General features: G+C 40.6%; 3 protein-coding genes across 10 annotated transcripts in view; 2 read left to right on the top strand and 1 right to left on the bottom strand.

Annotated features, from left to right (window-relative positions):
- Positions 1-71: 71 nt before the first annotated feature.
- Positions 72-9,055, bottom strand: LOC120892554 (uncharacterized). The gene is made up of 3 exons (XM_078020745.1): positions 8,857-9,055; positions 8,325-8,403; positions 72-3,111 (listed from the first exon to the last, which is right to left on the bottom strand). The coding sequence occupies exons 1-3, from the start codon at positions 9,053-9,055 to the stop codon at positions 2,730-2,732; spliced, it is 660 nt and encodes a 219-aa protein (XP_077876871.1). The 3' UTR covers positions 72-2,729.
- A 36-nt stretch (positions 9,056-9,091) lies between these two features.
- On the top strand, positions 9,092-11,312 carry H2az1 (H2A.Z variant histone 1). Its single transcript, XM_005325751.3, has 5 exons — positions 9,092-9,251; positions 9,679-9,756; positions 10,036-10,149; positions 10,491-10,620; positions 10,873-11,312. Exons 1-5 carry the CDS (start codon positions 9,249-9,251, stop codon positions 10,932-10,934), a joined length of 387 nt encoding a protein of 128 aa, XP_005325808.1. The 5' UTR covers positions 9,092-9,248; the 3' UTR covers positions 10,935-11,312.
- Positions 11,313-12,363: 1,051 nt separating this feature from the next.
- Dnajb14 (DnaJ heat shock protein family (Hsp40) member B14) overlaps positions 12,364-16,798 on the top strand; it is a 45,606-nt gene continuing 41,171 nt past the window's right edge. For 2 of the 8 annotated variants that reach the window (XM_040293049.2, XM_078021880.1), the window contains exon 1: positions 12,366-12,921. In XM_040293049.2, the coding sequence (XP_040148983.1) occupies positions 12,789-12,921 (133 nt within the window). In that variant the 5' untranslated portion in view covers positions 12,366-12,788. Of the gene's footprint in view, positions 12,922-16,798 lie in introns of all 8 variants that reach the window. The other 6 variants (XR_013426058.1, XR_001229771.4, XR_013426056.1 and 3 more) reach the window with 5 other exon arrangements.

Here is a 16,798-nt window from a genome sequence, read left to right on the forward strand (position 1 = left end):
CCTTGGTATATGCCTAAAGGATTTAAAATTAGCATACTGCAGTGACACAACCCATCAATGTTTATAAACTCTGGTCTTTAAATATTTTTTTAATTTTAATTTTTAGTTATACATGACAGTAGAATGTATTTTTGGCAGAATACACATATAACTTATTCTATTAGGTCCCCACTCTTGTGGTCACACATAATGCGGAGTTATCTGGTGGTGTATACAAATACAATGCTAGGAAAGTTATGACCAATTACTTCTATTGTCCTTGCTGTTCCCCTCCCCAACCCCATCCCTCTATCATCTCATGTTCAGTCCAATCTATTTCTATTATTCCCCTCCCCAACCTCCTCTGTTTGAGGTTAGCATCCACAAATAAGAGAATATTCAGCCTCCAGTCTTTTTGTGGGGCCTTTTTTTCCTCCTTAGAATGAAGGAGGTATTTGGATTCCTTATAATACTAACAAGTTGTGAAGAATTTCACAGTTACAGCATTTAGCCAATGAGCTTTTCTCAGTTATCATTCTCTAGTCATGTGGAGTATTAAGAGATTTATGTAACAACAAAAAGTTCTGATGATACCTGATCGAGTCACAGAATCTATGGCAATATTATCACTTTTAGTAAACAGAGGAGTATATTAAAGATCAACATCAGATTAATATGAATCACACAGAGCTAACAATGCACATGTGGTAATGTTCTGAACAGAATCTTATCAGATGGTGTAACCACAAGGAGTTGTCTTGTTCAGCGTGCAGTCACTGGGCCCACAGTGAAATCATGCTTCAATTCTGCTTTTGTTTGTAGTCATTCTTTTCTTTGCTATTCTCATCTGTGGTAACAAGATCATCTAACTTTTTGTCAGAACACTCCTCAGTATATATCTTTTATAAGCCCTTTCAAATCGGCAGTTTTTATACATATTTATGGGGTACAGTGTGATATTTCAAAATATGTATATAATGTACAATGACCTGATAAGGTAATTGGCATATCCACAAACTTAAACATTATTATTTATTTGTGTTGGGAGCACTCAAAATCCTACTAGCTATTTTTTGAAATACACAATTAACTCGCCAACCATAGTTATCCTATTGTGCCATAGAAGTTTTTCCTCTTATCCAGTTGCACTCTTTTACCATCAGCTATCATTTCTCTGCCTTCACTGAACATCAACTGGGAGATATGTTTGAAATTGATTCCTTTCACCATCCCTTCCTTTACTGCCAATATACTACCAGAAAATTTCACCTGGATTCCACTGTCAGTTCTTTTCACAGCTTTTCTGGCTCACTCTCTTCTCTATCCATTCACATCCACCCTTTTTATTTTCCTGTCTCTATAGATGGTTTTCCCACTTTATGTTTCAGACCACCAGTCTAAAACACCTGGGTATTTTCTTTGATACTATGTCCTTGATATCTACCTTGATATCTATACCTTCCTAAAAGTCACGGTCACTAAATCTTTACATTTTTTCCTTCAAGATCTTTTACAACCTTCTCTTGGTTTAAGTGTTATGCAAGTATTTGGCTTTATACCCAAGCAATGTCAATATTGCCAGCATTATAACAAAAAATTTCTTTTACAATTTTCTTTGTATGCCATGGTGTGCTAAAATTGAGGAACACTGTATTTTCCCCTTCTCAGGAATATTAGATTTCTCAGTTCTTCAAGGTAAACTCTGCTATGTTTCTCCAAGTATTTAGGGTGTTGATGTATAGAAGTTCCCCCCTTTTTCGTGGTTTTGCTTTCTGTGATTATAGTTACCTGAAATCAACCAGTCTGAATGTCGAGTGGAAATTTCCAGAAATAAACAATTTATAAATTTTAGATTGTACATTATTTTGAGTGGTGTGATGAAATCTTACAATTCCTGCTACTTCCAGCCTACGACATGAATTATCCTTGTCTAGCATATTCACATTGTATACATCTCCCAAGTTAGTCCCTTAATAACTCTTGTGGGATTGCATGATTGTGTTCACATTATGCTTACATAGTAGCCTAATGCTATGTCACAATACCTACATCATTTACCTCATTCATTCTCATTACCTAGACATTGTATCATATCACATCATCACAAGGTGAGTATAAAACAATATTTTTGAAAGACCACATTCACACAAATTTTATTACAGTATATTGTTATTGCTCTATTTCATTGTTGTTTTAATCTCTTACTGTGTCTAATAAATAAAGTAAATGTTCTCATAGGTATGTATGTATATATGTATGAGGAAAAACAATTCATAGATTCATCCCCTCTAGAGGATACAGCATTTTGTGTTATCAGTGGTTTCAGGCATCCACTAGGAGTCCTAGAACATATCCTCTGTACTACAAATAGTTAGAATTGAGTTCAGCTGCTAGCGACAGACAAACCAAAATAAGAGGGGTTCAAACAGCCAGGTGCAGTGATGTATGCCTGTAATCCCAGTCACTTGGAAGGCTGAGGCAAGAGGATGGCAAGTTTGAGGCCAGTCTTGGCAACTTAGTCAGACACTGTCTCAAAACTTAAAAAAGGACTGAGGAGATATGTCAGTGCTAGAGCACTTTCTTAGCATACACAAGTCCCTGGTTCAATCCCTAACCACCACCAAAAGGAAAATTTCAGGGAGATCCATGGCAAGTTTGATATTCCATAATATCAAAGACCATTGATCCTTTTATCATTCTCTCATGTTTGACCTATGTTCCCAAATTCATTTCATGGTACAAAAAGGTGCTCAAACTCTGTCTTCATTCCAGTTAGTAATGGAGTTAGGGAAGTGTTGAGAGCCACAGCCGAAGAGGCCCCAGCAAACTTTCAGACTGCCAGCTGATGATTGGCTCACAGCGGCCCCAGCAACATCTAGCTGATTGGCTCCTCTGCGGTGATGTTCATTGGGGGACTTCTTTGGCTCCGCCCACACGACCCAGCCAATCGGCCTCAAGAGCAGGAGGATTGTGGGAGGTGGTGAGGCTTGTGTTGGTGTGAGAGGCTTGTGGAAGCGGTTGGTGGCAGCTGGGCTCAGGGTTTCCTGAGGAGCTGTTTTGTTTGGCCTGTGTGGTTCTAAAAATAAAGTTCGTTTCTTTTGACAAGTGGCTCCTGAATTGTGCCCAGCAAGACTGCAGCAGGAAGAAAGTGCTAAATGAAGTTAGCCAATCCCAAAAAACCAAATGCCGAATGTTGTCTCTGATATAAGGAGGCTGATTCATAGTGGGGTAGGGAGAGGGAGCATGGGAGGAATAGATGAATTCTAGATAGGGCAGAGGGGTTGGAGGGGAAGGGAGGGGAAATGGAGTTATTAATGATGATGGAATGTGGTGATCATTATTATCCAAAGTACAGGTATGAAGACACAAATTGGTGTGAATATATTGTGTTTAAACCCGAGATAAGAAAAATTGTGCTCTCTCTATATAATAAGAATTCTAATGCATTCTGCTGTCATATATAAATTAAAAAATGCTTACTAATATAAAAAAAAGAAGAAAAGGAGAACTGACTTATCTTATTTAAGGACATTTTCTGTATGTTGCACTTACCACTGCTGCTTTCACCTTTGGGAAAAAGCTTATTTTCATGACCAAATTCAGTTTCATTCTGATGACCATGTGCTGTGATTTAAATATTTTTGTCCCTTCCAATACTAAACTGAAACTTAATCCCCAACTTAACAGTGTTGGGAGGGGCAGCCTTTAAGAGGTGACTGATCATGAGGGATCTATCCTCACCAATGTACAAAAGGTCTTGAGAAGATTTCATCTCTTTTTACCTTTCTGTTCACTGGATATAGATTCATCCCCTCTAGAGGATGCAGCATCAAGGCACCATCTCAGAAGCAAAGAGTAACCCTCATCCAGACAACTGAGTGTTCTGATTCTCCATAACTGTGAGAAATAAATTTCTGCTCTTTATAATTCCCAGCCTCAGGCATTTTGCTACAGTAGCACAGAATGGATTAAGAAACCATGAGTCCTGCTCAAACTTTCTGATACTGAGGGAGGTGGAAAAGTGGATGTAGGATAATAACTAGAAAACTCTGTCATAACTACCTTCTAACTGCTACTACTTTATAACAACTTGATATTCCAAACTCTCTTCTTAGTCCAGTTAAACATGAACTCTTCAAAACACTCCAGTCTACAATTGTCTGTCTTTTAAATTAAAGGTACTGTCAATTTGGCAGCTAATCTGATACTCACTTTATAATAGCTCATTAATGTGGTCTTAATGAGTAAAGCCTTGTTTTACTAATTGTCTAAGCTAGACTGAGGGAGGAAGGACTTAAGACCTTCATATCTTGTTTCCTAATTGCTATTGCTTGGCACACTCTCTGGCAAGAACAACTGAATGAATATGCTCTATTTTACTTAATAGACTGATAGAACCAATCATTATTAGGGGGTGATTACATTATTAGGGAGTGATTATATATAATGTGTTATAGTATCTGGTATTATATTCTGTCTTGGTTATATAAAGCAAGAGACAAAAGAAGACAATATGATAATAAAAATGTTAAATGTTGTGTCAGTCAATTTTCGTCACTGTGCCCCAAATACCTAAAGAGAACAACTTATAGGAGAAAAAGTTTATTTTGGGTTCACGGTTTCAGAGCTTCAGTCTATGTTCAGTTGACTCTATTGCTCTGGCCTAAGGCAGAAAGTCACAGTAGAAGGCATGGAAAAGGAAAACTGCTCAGCTCATAGCAACTGGGAAGTAGAAAGAAAGTGAAGAGCCAGGAACAAGACATAATCCCTAAGTGTACCCTCCCTGTGACGGCCTTCCTTCAGCTATGCCACACTTGCATACAGTTACCACCATACAATCTATTTGAATTATTAATCCATCAAATGGATTAAGTCCTTAATGAGGTTTCACACAGCTCTCATGATCTAATCATTTCACCTCTGAACATTTCTGCATTAGGGATCATGCTTTTGAAACATGGGCTTTTCAAGGAACATTTCTAGATCCAAACTGTAACAAATTTCTATAACAATTTGATTGTTAGAAATGTGGTGAGGATATCACTATGCATGTCGATTTGCATGTTAGCTGGACAGATAAGTCTTACAAAATACAGATACAGTCAAGTAAGATCATATTTGGGAAAACAATTTATAGACTTACTTCACCAATTCCCCAAATCCTAAAGATCAATATTGATATCTATCAACAATAGATGATGAAAGAATAATATGAGAAGTTAATACTCTTGAGATTTTTTTTCTTCCTGTGGTGCTGGGGATTGAACCTAGGGCCTTGTCCATGTGAGGCAAACACTCTACCAACTGAACTATGTCCTCAGCCCAATACCCTTGAATTTTGATGTCAAAACATTATATTTCCAAAAATTCTGAGGACTTTTAGATGTGGAAAAAGTTAGTGCTGTAATAAAAGAGGTATTAGGTCACACAATCTTTGAATTACTTTTCCTGAATGGCAGTGGGTCTGGGATAAGTAGAGTCTGTTGATCCTTTTTGTACTCTATGTCTAGCATTTTGGAATTGCCAAGTGTGTGTCATCTGTGGTCGAGGAGGTGCAGATGGAATTCAAACACATGGACTTGGTTTTAACACAATTAAATTCAAAGACTTACTGTCATATTTGTGTGAAGAATTCATGGAGAAATATGAATGACTTTTGTGTCACACATTAATACATCATGCTTTGTATTCTCCTCACTTCATGAAATTCTTTAACAATTTTATAAGGTTAGTTTATCCAATCAATGAAAAAACTGTGGCTCAGAGTTGAAATTATTCCAGGGCATATAGCTAGTGAGTAGCTGCCCAGACTTAATCCCAATTCTTTTATTCTTGGTTAATATTTTGTATTATATCACACTAGAGCTCATTTTCTGAATGAATCCTCAAAAGCACATTTTTAGTGAATGTTCTAAGTGAAAATAAGGGTTTTTTTGGGAGGGGGGTACTGAGATTGTACCAAGGAGTGCTCTATTCCTAAGCTACATTCCCAGTCTTTTAAAAAAAAATTTTTTTTTTGAGACAGTCTTATTGAATTGCTGAGGCTGGCCTTAAACTTTTGATCCTCCTGCCTCAGCCTCCCAATGGCTGAGATCTTAGGCCTGTACTGTGGCATTCAGCAAGAATCAAGATTCTAATGAAGAATGCTATAGTTATATAAATATAACTAAAATCCTTTTACGTAACTGGGAAATCTGTTCCTATTTACTTAAAAAGAGGTATTTAATGCAAGACATAGTTGAAAAATTAAAAATTCCCCAGTTGAGAATTTCCAATTCTCTACAGAAAATGTCATAAACAAAAGTAGTTAACAAATATGTTTGAGAGAAAGTTTGGATGTTAGGAAAAGGCTATTAAAGATAATAATAGCGGGGGCATCTACTTCTATTAGTTTTTCATTTCTCATGACAGAAGAAAATTCATTAAGTAGTTAATTTGATATGGCATTGAACAAATAGAATTACATAGTTTTGGTATATTATACATATATTATGTATACCTTTATTACTATAAATACATGTATTATTACAAATACATGTATTATTATGAATACAAGTAGAGAGAAGGTAAGCCAAGAATACTAACATTTTTGCATTATACCTTTTCCAGGGCAGGAAAGGAAATTGGAAATTATTATACAACTGCTCTGAAAAGTGGGGAAACAGATATTGTCTTGTTATCTCAAGAACAAGGAAATTTATTGGGTATATTAAACCAATTTTGGATTTTTGGATGTTGAGTGATTTGGTTTTGTATATTTTGGATAGGTTTCAGGTTTGCTACTTTCAGTCAGTGGAAGCAAATATACTAGTCAGGAAAAAAGGATTTAGGAATAAAAGATACTTTATTTCATCTCTCTCTGAAATCCAATGTAGTTATTTATCAAGTACTTACTATGTGCCAACTACATGCTACTCATACATTGTATACCTTCTCTCTAATCTTTCAACAACTATGTGGAAAATAGGTCATACTATACCTATTTCAAAAGAGGACTTGAGTGCTGGGGTTGTGGCTCAGTGGTAGAGCGCTTGCCTGGCAAGTGTGGGGCCCTGGATTCAATCCTCAGTACCACATAAATAAATAAAATAAAAATATTGTGTCCAAATTCAACTAAAAAAATAAATATTAAAAAAAAAAGAGGTCTTGAGCCAGGCACAGTGGCACACACCTGTAATCCCCACAGCTTGGGAAGCCTACGAAGGAGGATCACAAGTTCAAAGCCAGCCTCAGCAACTTATCAGGGCCTTAAGCAACACGGTGAGACCCTTGTCTCAAAAAAAGGGGCTGGGGATATGGTTAAGTGGTTAAGTGCCCTTGGGCTCAATCCCTGGTGTGTGTGTGTGTGTGTGTGTGTGTGTGTGTATGTGTGTGTGCGCGCGCGCGCGCGCGCGCGCGCGCGCAGGGGCACACACCCACACACCCACAGTGGGGGCGGGAGTGGCAGGAGGAATTGAATCTCCAAAAGGTTAATAACTAAGATGAAGCAGGAGAAGCTAGAGGCACAATTCATGACTATCTGCACCTGAATTCAGCTTCTCAACAACTATTCAGTGAGGCCACAGTGAATTCCTTTAGTTAGGCTTCAAAGAAAAGAGCTCATAAATAATTGTTTAAATTGGAGAAGATACTAACTTTGGTTAGAGAGCTATACATCATGAAGCCTCATTGGAGCCAAGGTTAAGTATTACATCACGTGTCACAGCTTTCTATTGCCATTACATTCTTGCTAGTGATGACATCATAATAATTCCTTAGTTCCACGGAGAAGAATCGCTAAATCTTATTATAAAAATTACTGGGAACCTCTTCTCTAGAATTTATCTCCCAGATAAGGGGAGATTCTTTGATAAAATTAAATTTCAAATTAAAACCGAATCTAAAGTACTTCAGAGTTCCTTTCAAAATTTTCTCCACGTTGAAAGTATTTGATTATATTTAAAAGTGTAATGCACTATTAAGCACAATAAATACGAAAACTATAGATCATTACTGTCCCCATGCAACTTGAAATATATGCAGGTGTTATTAATCTATTAGTTGGCCCTGTAGCAGGCATTATGATAGCACTGTGAGTACAGTACTATTTTTTAAGCCCACCATTTGTAATTGATTACATGGACCATCTGTAACTGCTTGTGAATCATGTTAGTTACCCCACTGACATTTACCGAACATTTGTCATGTAGCAAAATGTTTAGTGTAGAAAAGTTGACACATAATAGCTTCGAGGTTTCACTAAATCAACTTTAGACACTACATTATTGATATAACCCGTGGATGTGTAGTCTCCAGAAAAACAAGGTTCATGATTTGATTAAAGGAAAAACAAAATACCGCCTCACCCCAAGCTTCCTGTGGGTAGACAAAATGATCTTTTGTGACCGGCGAGGTGACTTGGCTCCACCATTTGTTCCCGCGGAACTATTTGTAAGGAAAGAAAGGGTGAAAGATTCAGCAGAAAATGAAGTGCAGTCGGTGGCAGGGGACTCGCCAGTGTGTGGCGGGGGCACCCGGAATCTCTTTCAAGGTTGTGGTTCGCCGGGTCAGGGCAGACCTGAGCTCTTCTACTGAACATGTCTGTGCCACCTGTCAGACAGGAGGAGCCTCCGGGAATTGAGACTGGACAGGGGAGCAGCATGCCTGGAGCCCCGGGTCTCGGAAGAAGAATGCGGGGAAGCAGATCTTTGCTGGCTAGGAGCTCGGGGTTAAGAGTTGAGGAGGGTGGGCTAGACCCTGAGGCAACTTCACGTGGTCACCAGAACTCCTCTAGAGGACCAGGGTGGGGGCAGGAGACGCTACCGCGTGCTCCTCCCCTGGGCCTTTCAGCTCCTCCTTTCAGACACGTGACAGCAACCGGCTGATCTCCGCGCTCACCGAGCCTAGATCGCTCTGTTTCTTTCCTCCCGCCGCTGTGCCCTTCTTCTCCCCAAGTCTCATCCCTCCGCCCTCCCCCACCTCCTCCCCATGCCCCAATCATGGCTCGAGTTTTGAAGCACCCGCCCCTCCGCCCTTTTCTTCGCTTGCTCATTGGCTGAGGCCTCAAGGACGCGTCCCGAGGGCGGGTGGCAGCCATTGGTGGGATGAGCAATCCGAGTTCCCGGATGAGGGAACATTCTGCAGTATAAAGGGAGCGGGGAAGGCGGGAGACAGCGCAGTTTGAATCGCGGTGCGACGAAGGAGTAGGTGGTGGGATCTCGCTGTGTGTCTGACTAGCCTTTTCTCGCCTTTTCTCTGCCTTGCTTGTCTGAGCTTCAGCAGAATTTGAGATGGTAAACTTCGAAGAGACGCTCGATGACTCCGCGGCTTTTTGACGGCGGGGGGAAAAACCCGTTACGGGGATGGGAATGAAGTGGCGACGGTTGGGAACGCGCGGAGACGGGATTTGGAAGTGCGGGGGGAGGTGTTTTGTCGGCTGCAAGCGGAGCAGCCCCCGATCTCGCGGCGGGCGGCGACGGTTGGGGTTGGGTGGCGCGCGCAGCGCCGCTGGGGGCCAGCGGGCGGAGGCGCGCGGCCGCGGCGGGCGCGCGGCGGGGGGCAGCGGGCGGGGTCGCCGTTGCAGTGCGCGGCGGGCCAGAGACCCCGGCGGGGCGCGGGGACGCGCTCGCGCCCGGGACGCGCGATGGGGGAGGGGCGCACCGCCCTGGTAATTCTATATTCTCCGTTCCTCCTCCGCTCGCGGGCGTCTGCGCGCTGCAGGCTGGTGGTAAGGCTGGGAAGGACTCCGGAAAGGCCAAGACAAAGGCGGTTTCCCGCTCGCAGAGAGCCGGCTTGCAGGTCAGTAGTTGTTTGTGCAGTGTGACTGCCATGGCTTTTTCTTTACACCTCCTTTCTTGTTTATCATTGCTCTGGATGGGCGTTTCATCTTTGCGTGGGTGATGGGGTGTCGCGACTTAAGCTTGCGGATACGATAAATATGGGGGGGCATCGATCACGTGTGTAGGTGCCAGGGCGCGTTGCTGCACCAGTGTCCGTGCCCCTTGCTTTGGCGCGCGTGTAATTTGCCCGTATTTGACTCATTATCTTTATGCATTTGTTTGTGTGCTTAAAATTAAGTTCCCTGTGGGCCGTATTCATCGACACCTGAAATCTAGGACAACCAGCCATGGACGTGTGGGCGCGACTGCTGCTGTGTATAGCGCAGCCATCCTGGAGTACCTCACCGCAGAGGTAAATGGGTGTACGCCTGTAATCTGGAAAAGGTTTAGGGGGCGGGGGAAAGCAGCGTGAGGGAAGGAGGAAAGTGATGCAAGAAAACTCCCAGGCCCTAAGCGCGGCGAGAAACCAAAGGGAACGCTAGAGGGAGCTGGTGCTAAATAAGGATCCTACTGAGCTTGGGTTTGCTGCTCTTGGAAATATAATTGCGTGCCCTTAGCTTTTGCATATCTTGCCATTCAGGCTATTTGGGGGAGGCTTCGAAAATTTGGTAGATTTCCACTCGTTAAAATTTTGACTGCTTTATGGATCTTGGCTGAGGAAAGTTGGAAGATTGATTAGATAATGCCTTCTAGGTACTTGAATTGGCAGGAAATGCATCAAAAGACTTAAAGGTAAAGCGTATCACCCCTCGTCACTTGCAACTTGCTATTCGTGGAGATGAAGAATTGGACTCTCTCATCAAGGCTACAATTGCTGGTGGTGGTATGTAATTCAAATTTTTAAGTAAACTTAGAAAAGGAGAGAATTTTTAGTTTTAATAATGGATTGTAGTCTGAAAGAGGATGTTAAGTATATTTTTATTGATGCAGTATGGTTTGAGTTTTTTTGTATAACTCAATATTTGAACTTTTAAGTTTTTAAAGACTACCAATTGAGCAGTCAACTGCCTTGGTTTCAAATACTGTCATTTAAAAAATGTACTGAAAGAAGAATTAATCCATGTCACTCTCCTAGGTGTCATCCCTCATATCCACAAATCTCTGATTGGGAAGAAAGGACAACAGAAGACTGTTTAAAGGATGCCTGGATTCCTTATTATCTCAGGACTCTAATACTCTTAACAGCTGTCCAGTGTTGGTGATTCCAGTGGACTGTATCTCTGTGAAAAAAAAACACAATTTTGCCTTTTTGTAATTCTATTTGAGCAAGTTGGAAGTTTAATTAGCTTTCCAACCAACCAAATTTCTGCATTCGAGTCTTAACCATATTTAAGTGTTACTGTGGCTTCAAAGAAGCTATTGATTCTGAAGTAGTGGGTTTTGATTGAGTTGACTGTTTTTAAAAAACTGTTTGGATTTTAATTGTGATGCAGAAGTTATAGTAACAAACATTTGGTTTTGTACAGACATTATTTCCACTCTGGTGGATAAGTTCAATAAAGGTCATATCCCAAACTAGTTGTTCTAAAATTGTTTGATTGTAATAGAAATGGTTCTTTGGAACATCTCATCCAGCAATAATCAAGCACATTTTTTTCCTTTAGGAATTAAACAGTTACTCTCTAGATCACCAGTCAGGTAACCAACTGCATTTTTCTTTTTTTTTTTTTTTTCTTTTTAATATTATATAATGAGCTCTTAAAAGATTTTAGAAGTTTGGCAGGAACTGGAGAGGGATAATTGCTCTTTTTTGCACTGTTTGCCTTGCCTGTGCTTGTCAGTATGTGACAGCACTACATCATTGCACTGTTAACTGATGGACTTGGGTAGGTGGGGAAGTTATCTGCATAGCTACTTCCACATTAAGAACTTTTCAGTTTAGGATAGGTAGAATTACTGCTTTCTGGGTGCCAGGCACTGTTTTGAAGTCTGAAAGTTAATCAGTCATAACTTTGGGAATATACTCTTTTTTTTAATAGATAATGAGGATTCCTTTGTAAGTAGTAAGGATAGTAGTTGATGCTGCTAACAATAGCTCGACCCACTCAACATGTAAAAATTTTGGTTGGGTTGCAGTGGATCTTTAACGTTTTGATACAAGTTCTGAAAAATTTTTTTTTAACTTTAAATATGGACATTGCCAAACATTCTAAGTGGTCCTTTTCCCATCACTGAGATCAACAGGGCATGGTACTTCCTAGAGGTAATGTTATAAAAATGGAAAAGGAAGTATTAATAGGTGAAAGAGCTGGTCCTTTTTATCTTGGCCTAGGATTACCGCTGCTTGGATCTGCTTTCATCAGAATAATTGCAAATTCCAGATTAAATTTGTATCTTTTGGAAAACTATAGATACAGTCTGGAATGAGGCAGTAAAGCAAGCCCCAGGGTTAGGGTCCAATGAAGCTCTGGCGTGCCGGAAGTGCCAAGTGTGGGACTGACACGGTGATCCTCACCTGACCGAATCCTCCCACGGACGAGGGGCCCAGAGGCGGGGCCTCGCTCCCTGGGAATTTTTTGAGTCTCCTCCCCTACCCCGCCGTCCCGGCCGCACGCAGGGCGGGCTCCTATTTACGCCGGCCGCGCCCGGAGGTCAAGGGGCACGGCGCTCTCGATGCCGGCGGCCCCGTCCCCACCCCTCTCCGCGCGGGGCTGCTGTCGCCCGCGGGCTGTGGTGGGCTCCTTGGCTTTGAACCAGTCGGCTCTTTCTATCGGCCGCCACGTGGGCTGGGACGCCCAGGCCCAGGAGATCGGTCCGGGGCTGGAGAAGATGCGGCTCGCGCCGTAGCGGGCCGCGGGGGGCGGGGAGGCCGCTGTGAGGAGGCGGAGCTGCGAGGCCCGCCCGTGCGCCCGGGCCGCCGCCGCCACGGTCCCCTGTGCTCCTCCCCGCTCGCCGCCGCACGCCCCCACCCGGGCTGGCCTCGCCTCCTCGGCGGCGGCGGCTTCCCCGTCGTAGCTGTTCTTCCCGAGGAAAGGGAACCAGGCGCAAGCCATGGAGGGGAACCGGGATGAGGCAGAGAAATGTGTCGAGATCGCCCGGGAGGCCCTGAATGCCGGCAACCGCGAGAAGGCCCAGCGCTTCCTTCAGAAGGCCGAGAAGCTCTACCCTCTGCCCTCGGCCCGCGGTGAGACCTCAGTGCCCCTTCTCTCCTGCCTTGGGGCCTGGCCGTCGCGCAGCTCGCCCCCACCCCACCGCGCCTGCGGGAGCTGTCGGGGCCCGGGCCTGCCAGCCGCCGTGGGGTCCTGGGGAAGAGCAGGCCCGCGGTCCGGCGGTCGCCAGGCCCGGGCCCGCCTGGAAATAGGACTCCCTCTGCACCAGCCTGCCTGCGGGTCGCCGCCGCTCTGCTGACCGCAAGAGTTGTAGGCTCCCGGAACCGTTTTCGAAAATGCCCAGTCCTCATTCCCCCAGGAGGAGACTGGTCCAGTCTTACCGTAGGGCAGTTTTATATGGGTGTTTGATTATGTGGTCCCCCTCTCTCCCAAATAAGGCCTAGTTCCCTAATGAAGTGAGAGGATCAAGGAACTCTGATGGCTAATCTCAGATTTCACCATCTTCTGGGCTTTGTAGGAAGCTGTCTCCATAGCAAACATCTTCGAATACCTGAGATGACATTGCTTTTCCCTGGGAGAGACGGATTCTTTAAAATAGAGGAGTATACACTTTGAAAGATTGATCAAGAGACAGCAATGATTTGCTAAATAGCATCTGACTTGATAATACCATAATTTCAACAAAATAGATTAATCTTTAAGTAACAGTGTACTAGACTTATTTTAGTTGAAATTACCCTATTCATTGTCCTACTCTCTAGACTTCAAAGTTAACACACACACACACACACACACACACACACACACACACACACGAAGTTACAGAGTGCCAATAATTGTGCCTGGCATGTTTATGTGAATTATTTACTCCTTAGAACAGTCCTATACATAAGTACTGGAGTTATTTTCCCAGGTTTATTACCCACATGAAAATATTTTTGGTAAACGAACGAATGAGTGAATGAATGAAAGTATCTTACCAAGGTCACACAACACTTAGTAGCAAAGTCAGAATAGTAGCTGAGCTTTGGGATTCCAAAAGGCCTTTAACCACTATCCTTTATTGCCTTACTCACTGGATAATATTTTGGTTGAGGTTCAAAATATTTCCAGGTTAAGAACAAAATTACTGATAAGAAGAATGTGGGACTACCTGTTTTATTGGTACTTTCTACATTGTTGAAACACTTGTGCTCTTTGCTTTTCTCTCTATCCTTTGCATTAACATTATAATTGAACTCATCAGAATATAGGAGGTGAAGAAAAAGAAAGGAGCTTTTTTTTAAATTTTAAAAACACAAAATTTACCATCTTACCCACTTTTGGTGTACGAGTTAGTAGCATCAAATATATGTGCGTGGTGTAAAGGATATTCTGAACTTTTTCATCTTATAACAACAAAACAGTTGTTGCTTTTAAAGACCATAATCATTGGGAAAATTAAGATATATAAGTGTGAAAGTCAGTGATATGAATGTACTATAAGGGCATTTTGTAGTTATCTAGTAAAGTTGATAGGGTATGATATTGGGGTAGTTGAAAACCTTAGTAGAGATGCAGACTGTCTCTAACCAGAGACAAGGTTCTTAGCTTTCATTATATATGAAATGTCATGACGGGGTTGATGTGAGCTGGAATAAAGTTATGTACAAGTACTTAGAAAAGTATTTTATGTCAAATACTCTCAGAAGATATTTTTTGGAATAATTTAAGAATTCAGGACAGAGAAAGATCTAGAACATTTGTGGAAGACCCTGATAAAAAAAATTTAGTGTAGAAGAAAACTAGAGCTGTTGGTTTTGAGATTTTAAAATGTTATCCCTGATATTACCTATTTTAGACTACCATAAAACTCTTGTATTTCAGAAAATTGAATCGTTGGGGCTGGGATTGTGGTTCAGGAGTAGAGGGTTCACCTAAAACATGTGAGGTACTGGGTTCAATCCTCAGCACCAAATAAAAATAAAGGTATTATGTCCACCTAAAACTTTTTAAAAAATAAATATTAAAAAAAAAATCAGAAGGCTGAGACAGGAGAATCATGAGTTCAAAGCCAGCCTCAGCAATGGCAAGGCCCTAAGCAACTCAGTGAGACCCTGTCTCTACATAAAAATATACAAAATAGGGCTGGGGATGTGGCTCAATGGTCAAGTTCAATCCCCACTACCCCTCCCCCCCCCCAAAAAAAAGTTCAGTTCTTCTGGATGTACCTGTACTAAGGCAAAAGAAAGTATTTCGTATGGTTTCTGTTATTCTTATAGTTCAGTAAATGGAAAAACTTGCAACTGAATACTAATAAATTGCAGGATTTTTATCCTTTTAAAATTTTTTTCTTGTCAGGTAAGAAGTCTGATTAATAAAACTCTTCAAAAAATTGGTAAGAGTTTTCCTTGAGGAAAAACTTGATCTCCAAAGGGATCTAGGACATTGTTGCTTTCAATGTTTTTATTTGACAGTATTATTGTACAGTGTACTTGTTGCAGTGAACTTCTTGAATTGTACTACTTTTAAATATTTTTATACAGTGAGTTGAGTTTAGGTTTGGGAGTGTTAATATACATGAATAGTTACCACACAGGATAAATAAATTTCTGGAAAAATAATCTTAGTAGGCAGAAAGTAAGTTACATTTTGGTTTCTTAGATTGTATGTTTATTGAATTATTGATATGTTTTAGACTTTGGTAGAGGTTTATAGTTTCACTGTTTTAATGTTTTACATTGCTAGTTTAGTATTTGAGTCTTTCATAGGGGGACAAATTATAGATTATTTTTTTAAAAGGAAAACATTATTGTTTATTGAATCAAATGGTGGCCTATAGCTTCATAAAAGACCATTCTGCATCTACTTTAATGAATAGGTAAGTTTAATGAATGGATTATCTATAATTTACAGCATCCATCTGCACTGTAGCAATTAATGTAATCCCTTCCTCCACTCATGTGAGAGATAACATGTAAATTTTTCCTCCTTTATTTTTTGCTATATTATTTTAAAATTTTATCTAATAAACATGAAAATTTCTCTCCCTTTTTGTCTCATAGTAATAAGCAAAGCACTTTAAGCATACATCTGGAATATTTCCAACCTATTCTTTTTATAATAATTGCATTTTATTTCTATTTGACTTAATTAAAATGTATTAGTACGGATTATCTAAAGTTATTTCTGTATGATGAAATTAAGTGTTACAAAATTATTTCCAAATTTCATCTAGTAGTCAAAACTATTTTACACATTAGAGTTGAAAGAAGAATACTGAGTTTGGGTTTGAATCTTAATTATTAAGTAGTGTGATTTTGGGTAGGTCATTTAATCTTCTTGAACTTCCTTCATCTATAAAATGGAGATTATTTTTGAATATATATTTTTCTGTGCTGGGCAGTATTCTAGGAACTAGGGATTCAGTGCATAATAAGACAAAAGTTCTTTTTTTCTTGGAGTTTATATTCTAGAGGAAATGTTAAGTATCTACTGGGCATAATAATGATTCGGTTACTGTCATTTCCTCCTTCCTTTCCTGAGCCTCAGTTTTCACAGGGTTATTGTAAGGATATTTTATTATCTTAATTACAATAAAAATGTCATGTATTATTATATGGCAAAAAATAAAAACACCCTGCATGATGCTTTGCAGTTCACAATGTTATTTGTCTTGTGCCATTTTTTTAGTACTTATTTGAGGACAAAATAATTCTTTTAAATTAGGATTAATTTAAGTTGGGATTTGAATTCCATATTTTATGCTTTACTTAGCATTTAGTTCTGCCATGCAGCATTTCATTTCTTTCTTTTTTGTTTTTGCTTTTTTTTTTTTTTTCCTGTGCTAGGGATCAAACCCAGGGCCTTAAATCATGTGAAAAACAATTGCTCTGTCAGAGCTACATCCCTAGCCCTCATTTCTTTATTGTTTGTATAAAATCTCTCCCTCTTTTAGATTAAAAATTCCTT

The sequence above is a fragment of the Ictidomys tridecemlineatus genome, chromosome 9, assembly GCF_052094955.1.
Source record: "Ictidomys tridecemlineatus isolate mIctTri1 chromosome 9, mIctTri1.hap1, whole genome shotgun sequence".
Lineage (NCBI taxonomy): Eukaryota > Metazoa > Chordata > Mammalia > Rodentia > Sciuridae > Ictidomys > Ictidomys tridecemlineatus.

What these genes read in the sequence shown, in the direction of transcription:
- LOC120892554 (XM_078020745.1), bottom strand. Translation starts at nt 9,055, where the DNA reads ATGGCTGCCACCCGCCCTCGGGACGCGTCCTTGAGGCCTCAGCCAATG. An exon ending in AACAGAGCGATCTAGGCTCG is followed by an intron (nt 8,404 to 8,856) that starts GTGAGCGCGGAG and finishes CCTTACAAATAG; the next exon opens with TTCCGCGGGAACAAATGGTG. An exon ending in CTACCCACAGGAAGCTTGGG is followed by an intron (nt 3,112 to 8,324) that starts GTGAGGCGGTAT and finishes TTCCTGCTGCAG; the next exon opens with TCTTGCTGGGCACAATTCAG.
- H2az1 (XM_005325751.3), top strand. An exon ending in CGCAGAGAGCCGGCTTGCAG is followed by an intron (nt 9,757 to 10,035) that starts GTCAGTAGTTGT and finishes CTTAAAATTAAG; the next exon opens with TTCCCTGTGGGCCGTATTCA. An exon ending in GGCTACAATTGCTGGTGGTG is followed by an intron (nt 10,621 to 10,872) that starts GTATGTAATTCA and finishes TCACTCTCCTAG; the next exon opens with GTGTCATCCCTCATATCCAC.